A 15,902-nucleotide genomic window follows, 5' to 3' on the forward strand; every position below is an offset into this window, starting at 1 on the left:
AGCTGCAGAACTGTGAGTTGAACCCCATAAAAACCCTTTGCAAAGTAAGCTCAACAACTTTGAACTGATAATCAGAAAAGGGGTTTTTCTCCCTTGCAAAAGAAGCTGCACAACTGAGCTGATCCCCCAAAAACGGGGCTTTTCCCCTTTCCTCCTCTAAAAACTAGGCGCGTCTTATGGAGCGAAAAATACGGTAACTCTTTTCTCAGTCTGGTCTCTGGGCTTGCTGTGTTATAATACTCCCACCCCCCATACATTTGAATAAGAGATAAATGAGCCTCCATTGTGGTCCCTTGGAATGTTACGGTGAAGGTAAGATTTTTGTGGAGACCATGTATACTATCTCTTTTTATATAATACATCCCTGCACACAGAAATTAGATAAACTACACCACGAAGAGAGGAAGAAATGCATAATACGGTCCTTTATTCACACTAGCAGGGACAAGTATTACGTATTCCTCCTGTGTATTTGGGGTGAAGCTGAAATTTCTGCTGATCTCAGCAAGCCCCTTTGAACTTTGACAGGTGGGCACTCTTGTTCCAACCTGTCAAAATTGGGCCATGGGGTATGGGCAAAATAAGGATAGAAGTTCAATTCATGACGTAAAAAGCTATGGCTGCAAATATCTCTGCCTGAATTCCTGGAGAGGTGCTGCTCACCATTGTTGTGAGAGGGTGGCCAAGATCACCAAAGGTCTGGAAACCAAGCCTTATGAGGAACCGTTGAGGGAACTGGGTATGTTTAGCCTGGAAAAGATGAGACTTGAGAAGAGATACGATAGCCATCTTCAAATATCTAAAGGGCTGCCACATGGAGGGTGGAGCAAGCTTGTCTTCTGTTCAGTAGGCTAGTACCAGAACCAATAGATTCAAGCTAGAAAAAAGGAGATTCCAACTAAGCATCAGGAAGAACTTTCCAACTGTAAAGAGCTGTTGGACAGTGGAACAGACTCCCAAGAGAGGTGGTGGACTCTTCCTTCCTTAGATCTAGTTGAGATTCCTGCATTGGAGGGGGTTGGACTAGATGACCCTTGGGGTCCCTTCCAACTCTACAATTCTGATTCTTTATGAATACCAAGCCAAACAGACCAATGTTCTGTCTGACTAGCTTTAGGGCAGCGCCTGTTTCCTAATGAAATGTTGAGCCCATCTAAGTAGGCTGTGACAGCAAACTCCTTAAATTTAAACCAGAGCCTAGGACTTGTTGATCAGAAGGTTGGCGGTTTGAATCCCCGCGATGGGGTGAGCTCCTGTTGCTCAGTCCCTGTTTCCTGCCAACCTAGCAGTTCGAAAGCACACAGTGCAAGTAGATAAATAGGTACCACTCCGGTGGGAAGGTAAATGGTGTTTCCGTGCGCTGCTCTGGTTTGCCAGAAGCCGCTTAGTCATGCTGGCCACATGACCCAGAAGCTGTACACCAGCTCCCTCAGCCAATAAAGCGAGATGAGCGCCGCAACCCCAGAGTCGGCCACAACTGGACCTAATGGTCAGGGGTCCCTTTACCTTTTTAAGTATTCATCAATGAAAGCTTATGCCATAATAAAATTTGCTGGTCTTGAAAGGTGGTGCAAGGCTCCCTGCTGATTTTGCTGTAACAGACTAACATGGCTCTCCCCCTGTAGAAACTATAAAGGGAAGCTGACATTCCCGAATTGTTGCCAACATTATCACTCACCTCAGTTATATTCCTTATTGGGGAAAGTTGGCAATAATGAGTAAAAACTTTAATTGAAACAATTCAGAAGTCTTTTTTAAAAAAGACCCATAGTGCCTTATAAAAGGAGATGTTGACTAAAATACTCAACTATTATGCCACTGTTTTTGCACAAGCAGCAGGAGATAAATAGGGAAGGGTTTTTGTTTTTCCCACCAGAACCTCCTGTTAGCATATTTTGTTCACAATCTAGAGTTTTATTTGCTGCCTATTAAGATCTAATTAAAACAAAACAACAGTCCAGAGCTTAACCTTTGGAGAGGAAGTTGGTAGCATAGAATGGAAAGCCCATCACTTGCACCTCCGTGTAATTAACCACCTACTTTTATTAAGCAGAAGAGTGAACCCTGAGAGACCTTTCGGAAAGGAAGTTGCAAAGCTAAAAGAGGACTTTCCAAACTCTGCCGGATATTAGGTGGGGGGTGGGGTGGAGGAAGAGAAAGACACCGTCATTGTTTTTAAAGCTTCTATAAATGAACAGCCCAGCAGTCTTGTGACACCTCGACGACTGAAATATTTATTGTGGACTTAAGTTTTCTAGAAAGTAACGTAAAAGGAGAGTCGGCCCCGCCGCCTGAGGCGGGATAGGCAAATAAAAGGGTTCGCGAGAGAGGCCTCGGGCCCGGGAGTCTCGTGTGAACTCTCGCACCGTGTAAACTCAAGTTTTAAGAGTTCTTGTTAAAGAGGATGAGGGTCCCCTCCTCGTCCCCTGCAGCCGAGCCCCGCTGTCCCGGCTGCTAAAGCTCTGGCTTGACACCCCTACCGTCCCTTTAGGAAACGGCTCCTGTTTGAGGCGGCCGCCGCTGAGGCCCACCTTCCCTCTTCAGGACGCGCGCCACAGATTTCCAGCAGGCCGCCTGGTGGAAGAGACTCAGGGCGCCGGAGCCTCTCTCGTCCTCTCCGCCCCGCTCCAGCTGTGCAGAGAGGCGCTGCAGCCAGCCAGCCGGCCAACCCAGCCCAACCCCGCCCTGTCCCGCCTCCGGAGCCCCATAGCGGTCCTAGCAGCGCTGAGGAGGAGGAAGAAGAGCGCGTGAGGGAAGGGCCGGCCGCGCCGTCTCCTCGCCCGCCAAGATGTCTCGCGGGCTGCAGGTGGTCCGCACCGACGCCAGCAGCGGCGGCGGTGGCGGCGCGTCGACGTCCTCGGCGGCGCCTTCGGCCTCGGGGCCGGACTCCGGGCTGCTGGACAGAGGCTACGCGGGCTCTTGCTCCGCCTTGCTCAAAGTGGCCCAGATGGTAAGGGGGCCGAGGCGGGTGGTCCACGGATTCCGGGGTCCGGGTTCCTTCTCCAAAGTTTTGGAGCTTGTTTTGCCGCGCGCCTTTTTTTCCTTCCCCCTCAAGGGAGGACGACGTGGCCTAAATCTGGCGCTCCAATGAGAGGCAGAGGGCTTCTTGCACGTGTTGCTCCCGCCAGCGCGCCCCTCTCTGTCCAGGAACAGCGGGCGCCACATTGCGCCGTCGAGCGCGCGAAAGAGAAGCGCGGCTCTTCGCGTTGTTATCGCTCCACTCCGCCTTTGGTCAATCCTGTTTGGGTGTTGGGAGGGAAGCTGAGCTGACTGCTGGTTTCAAAGTCGATGGCCTAGCAACTGCGACTTGCTATATTTACGCAGAGGCGTACCTAGACTCCCTCGTGCGTCCGTGGCGAGGAGCTGTATCTGCGCCTCCGAAGGCGGGAGAGACCATGGACCAGAAACTCAACAAAAGTTTGCTTTCCGTCGTCTTTTGCGCTCCGCCAGTGACTTCCTCCGCGGCCATGGAGTCGGGTCTGCTCTTCTCAGCCTTTCCGACGGCTCAGCTGCCTGCCTCCCTCCACTTACTGCTTTCCCTTCTGCCTCCTTCCTTCCTTCCCGTTTTCCTCGTCTTGCAACTCTCGCCTGCTCTCTGCCTCTTTCTTCCCTCCGCGCGCACTTCTAATAGCGCCGCTTAGATGCCCTGGAAGAACCACAAAGGACTGAGACTTACAAGCTTGCCGTAACTGTTTGATAGATTAAGTACCTTGGGGCACAGGTAGGGCAGCTGCACTTGTTAGGGTTTCCCCCCAGAAACAAGCCTCCTTCGTGAAAGGGCACATTTGGATCCAGCCCTTTACCTTTGTTTTGTGTTTGTTGTGCATGGTTCTCTTCTAGATCTGAAGAAAAAAATAATAAGGGGAAGCTTTGCATCTGCATATGAATTGAAAACATGTCAATTTAAGATTTATTTAGGACATGACAGGATTAAAGCTCAAGATTGTTAAACCCTTTGTCTTTTTTAGCTTGGAGGCTAGCTCTGGAAAGACTGCATTAAAAATCATCGCTTTCTAGAAAGAGAAACATTTTTGCTGTAATCTTTTCCCCATGTGAGGGCTCTCTATTTCAGCTGCAGCTGAATTTCCTCCGAGTTTTCAAAATGTAAAACCAATTCAGTATGGCTTTTTGGTTTGCTTGGTTTTTTTTTAAAGGAGGGCTCAATTAATATTGAAAAAATTGCTGTGATTTGAGTAGTATTGCAAAGAACTACTAATAGCAGATTCAGCTGAGTCAAAACAGGAAGGCACAAAAAATGTGTTTCCTGTTCAAATAAGACCCTGGGAATTGAGGTGTTTTACTGTCAACTACTTTCTCTAACCTTGAAAAAAAAAGCTAGAGAAAGTATTTCACATGGTCACCCCGACACCTGAGATTTAGAAAGGGAATTCTGCTCAAATGCGTAACTGTCAAGTTACGGCTGATTGTATCAAATCTCTTATCTTTCACACACTTGTTGAACTGCACAGTGGGGACTGGAGTCCATCTTTCACTGAAGAAGGTGCATGAGTTTTCCAGGATCCCTTCCCTATCCCTTCCCTTACTATTTTTTGAGGATTTCTCAAGTGGAATTGCATTACCCCCCTAACAGAGGGGGGGGGTATGGTCTCTTTAACTTTTATCTAGAAGGAGGTTTTGGTTTTTTTTTACATATTATTATTTAAGAAATACATATTGATTGAGAACTGGTAGGCTGGTGTGCTCTGGGAGATCATGGTTTTGTATGCACCTCAATGAAGACAAGGGACGCGGGTGGCGCTGTGGGTTAAACCACAGAGCCTAGGCGGTTTGAATCCCTGCGACGGGGTGAGCTCCCATTGCTTGGTCCCAGCGCCTGCTAACCTAGCAGTTCAAAAGCACGCCAGTGTAAGTAGATAAATAGGTACTGCTCCGGTGGGAAGGTAAATGGCGTTTCCGTGTGCTGCTCTGGTTCGCCAGAAGCAGCTTAGTCATGCTGGCCCCATGACCTGGAAGCTGTACGCCGGCTCCCTCAGCCAATAAAGCGAGATGAGCGCCGCAACCCCAGAGTCGTCGGCCACTGGACCTAATGGTCAGGGGTTCCTTTACCTTTACAATGAAGACAACCACTTTTTCTGGGGTTTCCTTTTTTGCATGAAGAGCCACCTTTCATGGAAGCGAAGGTTCTGAAATCTCTATCTGTGCAGTGGAATCGTTTATCTCCACGAGGGGTTGTTGAATTGGTGTGAAAGAGCAGTTCAATTCAGGCATTATATGGATGAGTAAGTAGAATGTGTGGATGGGGGGGAAAGTGCCACTTCTATTCCACCTGTCCCTGTCACCTTGCATGAGTTGGAGGACAACCATCTGCAGTGAGGGACCTCTGGTACTTAATGGAAACTTCCCATGGCAGTGTAGAGCCTGGATTTCTCCAGTATTCTGCATCTTGTGAGGAATCTATAGGAGCACAATGCCTTAACTGCAGACACTCTGCCTTCCAACTCTTATACAGTGATGGGGGAGAGGTGTTCGTCCCTGTTTGCATATTCTATGTAATGTTGAGTTGCATAATGCCAGAATGCAGCTAATCAGAAGCACCTTCATTGGTTGTAGAGCTTGCTAACCTTCCCAGTATCTAATGCAAATGCCTTCCCCAGCACCTATGCTGAGATTAGTTTTGAAAGACATAGTCTTTTGCAGCTGTTAAATGGAATGTCTGGCAGGTGAAGAATAAGTGTATTTGTGTGTTGCGTCTGTGTTCTGATTATGTACATGGTGCCCAGAACAGTTTCTTTGGTTTGCAAATGTACTCACAGGCCCAGAAAGATTGGCGGCCTCTGAAGTGTGTAAATAAGGCTGGACATCTCTCAATGTGGAGGATCTTGGAATTTTGAAGCTTAAGGAATCTTATGTGTACTGTACTTCCTTAAGTACTGAATATTGGATCAGGCCCAATCGCCTTCTAAATCCGGCACGTGGACGGTCCAGGAATCAGCACGTTTTTACATGAGTAGAATGTGTCCTTTTATTTAAAATGCATCTCTGGGTTATTTGTGGGGCATAGGAATTCGTTCATTTTTTTTTCCTTCAAAATATAGTCCGGCCCCCCACAAGGTCTCAGGGACAGTGGACCAGCCCCCTGCTGAAAAAGATTGCTGACCCCTGGCATACAGTCATTGTGTTCTGGATCTCTGTTTGCTGATGACCTAAGCCCCCACTTAGCAAAACAGTAGTAACTGTTGCCGTCTTTAGAAACCTGCCCTCTTGGCAGCTTGAACCCAACAAACATTTACACCAAAGTTCCACTGACTTCAAACTGAGTTGCATGCTGTAAGTTTGGTTAGGATTGTACCCCAGTGTATTCCCTCCCCCAATATATTTTTGTAATCTGAACTTTTAAGTTTTATTATCGTTACTTTAGTTGGAATTGTTTTCCTCTGTTTGACTCTTCAAGAAGTGGTTTTTCTTTTCTTTTTTTCATTTTGAGCATTTTACTGCGCGTTGGAACTTGGGAGTTTGTTTCTTTTGCTTTCCTATTCATTCACCCTCTTTATTCTCTTGCCTTTCAGCTATTGCTCCTAATTGGATTTATTTGCATCATTGCTTCACCAGTGGCCGGTCACAGTACATATACCTACTTCAAAATTATCTCCATGTTTGACTTAGTTATGATCTTCATTTTCTACGTCGTCTATATCTTCAGAATTTACCGAATGCTGACTTGCATCAACTGGCCACTTGCAGTAAGTTCCTGCTCATAGTTAAAATCGCTTTTGTTTTGAATTTCCTGGGGTGGGGGGGTGGGACAAGTTGCTTTTAATAAATTGGCTCATGGCACTTATAAAAACAAACAAAAACTTCCCACCCCCCCAAAAAAAAAAACATTAGTAAGACAGTTGGGCCAAAAAGCCATAAAATGTGACGGTGAGCTCTAAGCAAAGTCCAAACGTAAAGAGAATTAAATCTTAAGTGATCAGCTCCCAGTCATCAGTTTTCACAGTAAGAAAAATGACATTATCAGAACATAAAGAGGAACCTCAGGTTTCCCCCAGCACATTTTCAGGCCCTTTTGAAACGGCAGGATTCCCGCGACTCCTAGCTGTCCTAAAATGTGATGGGCTCTGCAATCTGCATTTGCAACAATCAAGTTAGAGGGGATGCATGTGTGTCGGCTATGCTGCTCAGCTGCCACGATGTTTCAGCTACTGCAGATGGTCGAAGACTATACATGCATGACGATGGCATTTCCCCACTCCTGATTTGACCCAGTTTCTGGGACGCAGGTGGCGCTGTGGGTTAAACTACAGAGCCTAGGACTTGCCGATCAGAAGGTCAGCGGTTCAAATCCCTGTGACGGGGTGAGCCCCCGTTGCTCAGTCCCTGCTCCTGCCACGTCAAAGTGCAAGTAGATAAATAGGTACCACTCCGGCAGGAAGGTAAACGGTGTTTCCATGTGCTGCTCTGGTTCGCCAGAAGTTGCTTAGTCATGCTGGCCACATGACCCGGAAGCTGTGTGAGGACAAACGCCGGCTCCCTCGGCCAATAAAGCAAGATGAGCAACCCCAGAGTCAGTCATGACTAGACCTAATGGTCAGGGGTCCCTTTACCTTTACTTTCTCTGCTGCTATCGCTGCATACAGCATCCACTGGAGAGATGAGTCTGCTCTGTCTCTCTGACTTGCTATTCAGGGACAAGAGTCAACTGCTGCAGGCCCTCTCCCATGGGGGAGGTCAGACAATTGGAAAATTTGCTCCAGAATCTTCATAGCATATGGAGGGGAAAGGAGTGCAAAGTAGCAGAGGAAACTCTGTGTTAGAGTTTGCTCTAATTAGTACCCAAGAGAATAAAAACAACATCTCATGCAGTTTGGGTCTTTCTGGGAAAGACAGAGAGAGGTGTATTGGTGACATTATCACTTTCCTATTGTACTGTAAAGTCCCAGTTTCAGAAATATCACGTAGTTCAAACCTCCTGGGACCACCACTGTACCACTTTAGAAATGCTTATCAGTTTTGAAATGCTTCTTCTTTGCCAATCAAAAAGTAGGATGGGTGTGTGGAGACTAGACCTACCTCTGTGATATGCATACTCCCGCAGTAGCCGTAAGACATGCGATTCTATAATCTGCTTTTTAGTGGCGCTGTGGGTTAAACCACAGAGCCTAGGACTTGCCGATCAGAAGGTCGGCGGTTCAAATCCCCATGACGGGGTGAGCTCCCGTTGCTCGGTTCTTGCTCCTTCCAGCCTAGCAGTTTGAAAGCACAACATGAGCAAGTAGATAAATAGGTAAATAGGCGGGAAGGTAAACGGTGTTTCCATGGTGCTGCTCCAAGTGGCTTAGTCGTGCTGGCAACATGATCCGGAAGCTGTCTGCGGACAAACACCGGCTCCCTCGGCCTATAGAGCAAGATGAGCGCGCAACCCCAGAGTTGGTCATGACTGTACCTAATGGTCAGGGGTCCCTTTACCTTTATCCCTCGTTTGGAAATGTAGTTGCAGCATCTTTGTTAAAGGCTTTAAAATCAGGTGTATGTATTCTTATAGTTTTATATGCCACTTTTCCTTGCAGGAGCTCAAAGTGGCATTGAATCCACGTGCAGGTGTCTTCGTATGCACAGCCCCAGTATTAAACTGGGAGTTAGAACATGCATCTGTTGTGAATTTATTTATCCTTAGCCTTATGCCCCAAGAAGCTCACACCAGAGGAATAAAGAAAAGTTGGTTCATTTCTTGAAATTAAAGTGATAGCGGATATGAATGCTGCTTCAGAAAGCAAAGTTGCAGATATAAACGGGCAGCAAATCATGCCGCACTCACACTATGATTTAAGGTGCAAAAAAGGATCCCCGTATATTCCAAAGCCTAAAGAGAGAATGCACTCTACGTGGGGCTACCTTTGAAGGTGACCCGGAAACTACAACTAATCCAGAATGTGGCAGCTAGACTGGTGACTGGGAGCGGCCGCCGAGACCATATAACACCGGTCTTGAAAGACCTACACTGGCTCCTAGTATGTTTCCGATCACAATTCAAAGTGTTGGTGCTGACCTTTAAAGCCCTAAACGGCCTCGGTCCAGAATACCTGAAGAAGCATCTCCACCCCCATCATTCTGCCCGGACACTGAGGTCCAGTGCCGAGGGCCGCCTGGCGGTTCCCTCATTGCGAGAAGCAAAGCTACAGGGAACCAGGCAGAGGGCCTTCTCGGTAGTGGCGCCCGCCTTGTGGAACGCCCTTCCAGCAGATGTCAAAGCGATAAACAACGACCTAACATTCAGAAGACATCTTAAGGCAGCCCTGTTCAGGGAAGTTTTTAACGTGTGATATTTTACTGTTTTTTTTGTTTCTATGGAAGCCGCCCAGAGTGGCTGGGGAGGCCCAGCCAGATGGGTGGGGTATAAATAAATTATTATTATTATTATTTATAATAATAATAATATTAATATTATTATTATTATGAGAATTTGGCCACAGATGCACACTAAAAGTGAGGAAGGGAAGCAAGCAGAACCCTCAGAGATCAATAGGGCTTTGCCTTTCTGTTTGGGAGTTACGCTTGCCTGATCAATAACATGCACCAGCAAGTCTTACAGCATCTCTCTTACAGTTACCTATTGTGCAATCTCGAAAAGAACTTGTTTGTTTGTTTGTTTTGGCGGGGAGTGGGAAAAGCAAGGGATAGCAACCTTATCTGTTTCAGCAGAACCTTGTCTTTCCTCCAGGAAATGTGATTTGGGCCAGAGACGGCAGTCCCATGTTTCCTTTTTCACAGGTGATTTAAAGCAAAAGAATCTCATTGGTTGGCAGTGTTGTGCCACATTGAAATGCTCCTTTTATTGGGTTGCCTTCAAAATTGTTCTGTGCTTGTTTCTTTTCAGGAGTTTCTCCATTACCTAATAGGTACCACCCTTCTTCTCATTGGATCGGTGGTGGTGGTGGCCAGAAGCTCTGGGTCAGCAAGTCTTACAGCTGGAGCGGTGAGGCTACTCCCCCCCCCCCCAATTGACAAGGAATTGCTTTTACATTGCTGCTGCTGGGGTCTGATTTTAGTGCAGATTCCAAGTTTTTCCTGCATAATTACTCTTTGTATGCATGTATGGTAGAGCTGCATGTAAAGTAGAGCTGCAGTCTATACCACAAGTCAGGATTTGTCCTTTGTTTGTGCTCTGTATCCTGGTTGGGTTGAGTGTTGGAGGGCCTTTGACAAAACCTTGTATACATACAGTGGTACCTTGGAAGTCGAATGAAATCCATTCCGGAAGTCCGTTCAACTTCCAAAATGTTTGGAAACCAAGGCGTGGCTTCTGATTGGCTGCAGGAAGCTCCTGCAGCCAATCAGAAGCCACGTAAACCGTGTCAGACGTTCAGGTTCCAAAGAATGTTCACAACCAGAACACTCACTCCTGGTGTCAGAGCTGCCCAAGGTCCCAGCTCACAAAGGACCAACGCCAGTCCGTTGTTATATACAAAAGTCTCTATTGAAGTTCACTTTCGATTTCAAAGCCGCGGCGCGCAGCTCTACGTCTTAGACTCTAGACCGCTGAAGCTCCGTCTGAATCTCCTCCCCCCAGACACCAGTTTAAGACTCTAGCCTTGCTCCACCTCTTCCTTTGCTCTTTCCTCCTCTGGGCCCGCCTGTCCGCTGGGGTTTTGCCCTTTCTAGACTCTTCTGACGCTGAGTCCCCTGAGTCTTCCCCCTGCCTCCGGCGGGCTTTAGGACCTGGTTCCCAATCCGGGTTTTCTGCTGTCCTGCGCGCCTGTACATTTGAACTTGGCGCGCGCGCCCAGCCGGCAACCTTTCTCCTGACCGTTACACTGCTCCTGTCACTGCTTCCCCCTTCGGGGGGGCTAGCTGGACCTGACTTCCCCTCCGTTCCCTCACTCTGCGATGGAGGCGTGGCCAGCCCTGACTCATCCTCTTTCCCTACGGGAGGAGACGCTGGCCCTGATACATGGGACTCTTCCCCCCCACTCCGCTCTGATGGGGGAACTGGTCCTGATCTCCCGCTGCTGCTTTGGGAGTTCCCGCTGGCCCCTTGCTTCTGGTGTGTCCCCCCTGGGACCCCCCCCTTGCCCTGGCCATCGGCGCCCCCCTCTGGGAATCTTCTGAATCGCTGGAGAAGCTCATGGAATCTCTCGGGCCACTGTCATACTCCCCTACGCTGCCCTCAGATTCTTCCCCTTCGCTCTCCATTTCCTCTCTCCCCTGTGTCTCTGCTCCTGAGCCCCTGACACCTGGGTTTGCTGCATTCGGAGCCAAAACGTTCAACTCGCAAGGCGTTTGCCTTCTGAGGTACTTGGCTTGGCTCCCAAACAAATCAGCTCCTGAACTCCACAAACCCGGAAGTGAGAGTTCCGGTCTGCGAACATTTTTTGGAAGCCGAACGTCCGATGCAGCTTCCTTAATCGGAAGCTGTGCCTTGGTTTTCGAATGGTTTCGGGAGTCAAATGGACTCCCAGAATGGATTAAGTTTGACAACCAAGGTACCACTGTACTAGACTTTCCCCTGCAATAACAAGGGCTGTGTAAGCTTTGCCCACTTTAAATTATAATTAGGTTCTCTAAAACTCTGCCTCTGCAGCCATCATGGGACCAGTGGGGTCATGCAGATTTCAGAGTTTCTGGCTTGTAGCTGCTAATGGCCACTCTTTTGGCTGCATAATAAGATGGCAAAATCGAGTATGTTAGTCCAACAGAGTTCATGAAACAGCACTTTAAACTAGAAGCCTAATTTATCCTGAATAAAGGTAAAGGGGTAAAGGGACCCCTGACAGTTAAGTTCTGTCACAGACGTCTCTGGGGTTGCGGTGCTCATCTCGCTTTATTGGCCAAGGGAGCCAGCGTACAGCTTCCGGGTCATGTGGCCAGCATGACTAAGCCGCTTCTGGCGAACCAGAGCAGCGCACGGAAATGCCGTTTACCTTCCCGCCAGAGTGGTACCTATTTATCTACTTGCACTTTGACATGCTTTCTAACTGCTAGGTGGGCAGGAGCAGGGACCAAGCAACGGGAGCTCACTCCGTTGGGGGGATTCAAACCACCGTCCTTCTGATCGGCAAGCCCTAGGCTCTGTGGTTTAACCCACAGCGCCACCCGCGTCCATTTTTTTAAAAAAATCCTGGATAGGATCTGTCAATTGGATGCATGCAGGTGAACAGAATCCTTAGTGGATAAATCTTAAAGGTTGGTATAGGGTATATTGGATTCTCTATAGTAGAAGGTTTAGTTATCACATGGCTCTTTTTGTTTTGTTTTTAACAGGTATTTGGCTTCTTAGCTTCATTTCTGTGTCTCTTAAGTATATGGCTATCCTACAAAGTCTCTTGTGTCACTCAGTCAACAGGTAAGTAATCAATTAAACTGCACCAACCATATCTAACTTGCATTATTTAAACATGGAATGAACAATTGGTGGTCCGTCGGCAGAACTGTCTGAGTGTAGGTGAGGATGACAATCAAGAGCCTCTTAGACAAGAAAGATAAAGTGATTCTACCCAAGACATTGTCCTCCCCCAACCTGTCAGTAGTATCATGGATTGTCTCGGACATAAGAAACAGCCTTGTTCACTTGTGTTCTCCGACTCTTGCAACCTACATCGTAAACTGTGTCACAAAGCCGGAGGGACCAAGATAGTTGCAAGGTTCAACAAATAACTCAGCAATATGTTTGACCCAAGCCAGCTCACATTTAAATTATACTGCAGACTGACACCACTAGAGCTTCCTCCATTGGCTCCCTTCATTGTAAGATATTCTTGGCCTGCTAAGCATAAGCTTGGTACCTATAAAATTCCATCTCTTGTGCAGACATCTCTGATTTTATTCATGCCATCCCTTCAATAAATGACTTATTATATAAAGGAGTGGATTAAAAAAAAGGTGTACCTGCTCATTAGAAGCTTTGAGCAGATGGAATAAAATATTTTAAATAAATACTCACAGTTAACTATAATTTAGCTGGTGACCTTTATCAAGGATAAAAACATTTGAAAACACTTGCTTACATTCAAAAAATTTTTTACTCATGCCTGAACATTTGCATTCTCATTCTGTATTAATTTCTCCCTGTCCATGTCTATATTTTTTAAAAATTAAGACAAAAATCTTCTGGTTTGGTACTGTTTGTATATACTGTATTTTTCGCTCTATAAGACACACTTTTCCCTCCTAAAAAATAAGGGGAAATGTGTGTGCGTCTTATGGAGCGAATGTAGGCGGGAGGCTCTGTGCAGCGCTCCCTTTAAAGAGCCCCGTGGAGTGTGTGTGCGGCTCTTGGGGGCTTTTCCCTCCTTAGGGAAAAGCCCCCAAGAGCCGCACACACACTCTTTAAAGGGAGCGCGGCTCTTGGGGGAGCCTTTATCCTGCTGCCCGGAAGAGGCTACGTGCTGCTATCCCATAAGCCAGGACAGTAAGAGGGATTGCTGCGCAGTGATCCCTCTTGCTGTCCTGGCTTTGCCGTGCAAAGCCTCTTGAGAGCAGGGGGAGCCTTCATTCCGCTGCCCTGAAGCCAGATCCCTCTTGCTGTTCTGGCTTCTGGGATTCAGAATATTTTTTTTCTTGTTTTCCTCCTCCAAAAACTAGGTGTGTCTTATGGTCTGGTGCATCTTATAGAGCAAAAAATACAGTAGTTCAGCATTTAAAAATATTTACTAGAAGCTCCTATACCTGCTCGCTCCATGTGCCAACCCTACCTGCCAATCCCTTTCTCGCCCACACCAATACTATCTATGCATCAACTCTGTTTACCAATGTACCCCTTCACCTATTTCCTCACAGCTCACCCAAACCTGCCCCTTTCCTTCTAGGTCGCCCAAACACCTGCCCTCTTTTAAAGTAGAGGAGAAGCATTTCAGAGTATGGTTTGGCCAACTGCTCTCTGAAGCATCTCCCACCTTGTTTAAACAGCTTGACTGGGCCTCTCACCACCTGCAATGCTTCCTCACTCATCTGCCTGCCTGCTCTTTCGTTGCCACACTGGAATTGGCATAGTTGCCTGCCGAAGGTCACGCAAACTGCAGTGTGATGACAGCCTTACATTTTTATGTATATAGGTTGATATCACATCTACATTTGAGAGATGGGGTCTCGTAGAGGCATCAATGCAGACAGAATGGATATTGGCTGGTTCCAAGTCACCCCTTGCCCTCTTAAGTATGTGACAAATCTACCATTACATCTTCATGTCCCAAACACTTACAAAGCTCTCTCCTCTTTCATCGGATGAAATTGTTTTGTGAGCTTGCCTAGAAAATTCATGTTTTGGAGCAGCTATATAAATTGTGTCTGTAATTTGCTTGACAAGTTTATTCTAGTCATTCTCTCTCTGTTTCTTTTTCAGATGCTGCTGTGTGAAACTTTTGGCACTTACGATGCACACACCAAACTGAGGATTTCATAGGCTAACAGACAGCAAATGTATGCAAGATGGAATTTTGTTCTGGTGATCTCCTTGAGGACTTGCATTTGTAATGACTCCTGAAACCTCTTACTAAGTCAGCTGACCACCAGATGGCTCTGGTCTTACACTCCTCATATTCATTTGTCCAGATTGTTAGTAACAGCAGTCTCTATACTGCATTGTCTTAATACCAAGATTCTTGTATTAGGGAATCTGTTTTTTCTTTCTTTCTGCAAACAAGGGGAAACCAGGATTGAAATTCTTAGCCATGATCTGGGTGACCAGATGTTTTCCCTCAGCCTAACCTACCTCACAGGATTGTTGTGAGGATAAAATGCAGAGGGTGATGGAGAACCGTGTATTCTGCATTGAGCTCCTTGAAGGAAGTGGGGTGTAAATGTAAAAATGATTATTCTGTGCCACGATTTGGTAGGAGCGAGCTCCCCTCTCTTCATGTTGTTATCACTCAAGCTACCTGAGTGATCTGAACTGAGACCTGCATATAAAGGTTGAAGGTGGGAAATTTACTGTGTTTCCTTTCATCTGCAGCTGGAAAATGCTACATTTTACCATGGACCAGCAGCTGCTTTATATTAAGTTATACATGCAAAGTCTATTGCTTACCTCTGCCTTTCCTGGCTTTTGGCTCCCGGTGCGAGAAAAGGCATTTGATAATTTATGTTTTTACTGGCTTACTGTGAATATGTCTTCAGAAGTGAAACAAGAGTTTCCTTTGTCTCCTAGTGTTTCTTCTGTTTTTAAGTATTTTTATTCATGACAAAATAATTTTAAATAAATTTTATACCTCAAAAACACCACTCGCTTCCATATCCATACCTGTTAGACAAAACCGACTAGTTTTCAGTTTTGATAGTATGTTGCTTGGCATTATTCATAGTTAACTTTGGTCTCTGTGAAGATCAGCTCTTTTGGCTGGAAGACTCCAGTTAAATACAATCAAATCTTATTTTGTGCAAATGAGCAGTTCATGGGGAATTCATATGGCAGCTATGTAAAAAAAAGAAGCAGCAAGTTTTCTTGTTTCATTATTTCAGTGTTCAACATGCTATTTCGGTTTATAGGGATTCTATTGCTGATGGTTTGTTGTTTTGTATTCCCCTGTTGTCTGACTGCAATACATTGGACAATATCTTCTTTCTAGGGTAGCAGCAAGCTAATAGAATGCCCCTCAGTGAGGATTAACTTCATGACCTTCAGGTACCAATTTAGGAAAATTCCCTTCCAGAGCACTTTTGAGTCCTAGATGGTCTTAACATTATCATTGCAGGTTATTCTCCAGGTCTCTGGTGTGTTTATGTGAAATTGTGTTTTTTATTTTGTTTCATTGTGCTTTTAATGTTTTTAGCCACTTTGCAAATCTACAGGAAACAGTGGAGTGGAAACATTTGAATAAACAAATCTGCAAAAGGCTTGGAACCTTTCCACAAGATAATCTAAATGGTTTAGCTGAGAGCAAGTCCTGTATAACTCAGTGGGGCTTGCAGCAAAATCCTATGCTTGCTTACTTGGGAGTAAGCATTTAACC

General features: G+C 46.3%; 2 protein-coding genes across 2 annotated transcripts in view; both read left to right on the plus strand.

The window, feature by feature from the left end:
- STT3B (STT3 oligosaccharyltransferase complex catalytic subunit B) overlaps positions 1 to 15,902 on the plus strand; it is a 259,595-nt gene that overhangs the window by 236,568 nt on the left and 7,125 nt on the right. The gene's annotated exons all lie outside the window — the stretch shown is intronic.
- On the plus strand, positions 2,698 to 15,171 carry CMTM7 (CKLF like MARVEL transmembrane domain containing 7). Its single transcript, XM_083706125.1, has 5 exons — positions 2,698 to 2,950; positions 6,528 to 6,701; positions 9,836 to 9,934; positions 12,220 to 12,301; positions 14,297 to 15,171. Exons 1-5 carry the CDS (start codon positions 2,789 to 2,791, stop codon positions 14,308 to 14,310), a joined length of 531 nt encoding a protein of 176 aa, XP_083562251.1. The 5' UTR covers positions 2,698 to 2,788; the 3' UTR covers positions 14,311 to 15,171.

The sequence above is a fragment of the Podarcis gaigeae genome (assembly GCF_964106915.1).
Source record: "Podarcis gaigeae genome assembly, chromosome: 12".
Lineage (NCBI taxonomy): Eukaryota > Metazoa > Chordata > Lepidosauria > Squamata > Lacertidae > Podarcis > Podarcis gaigeae.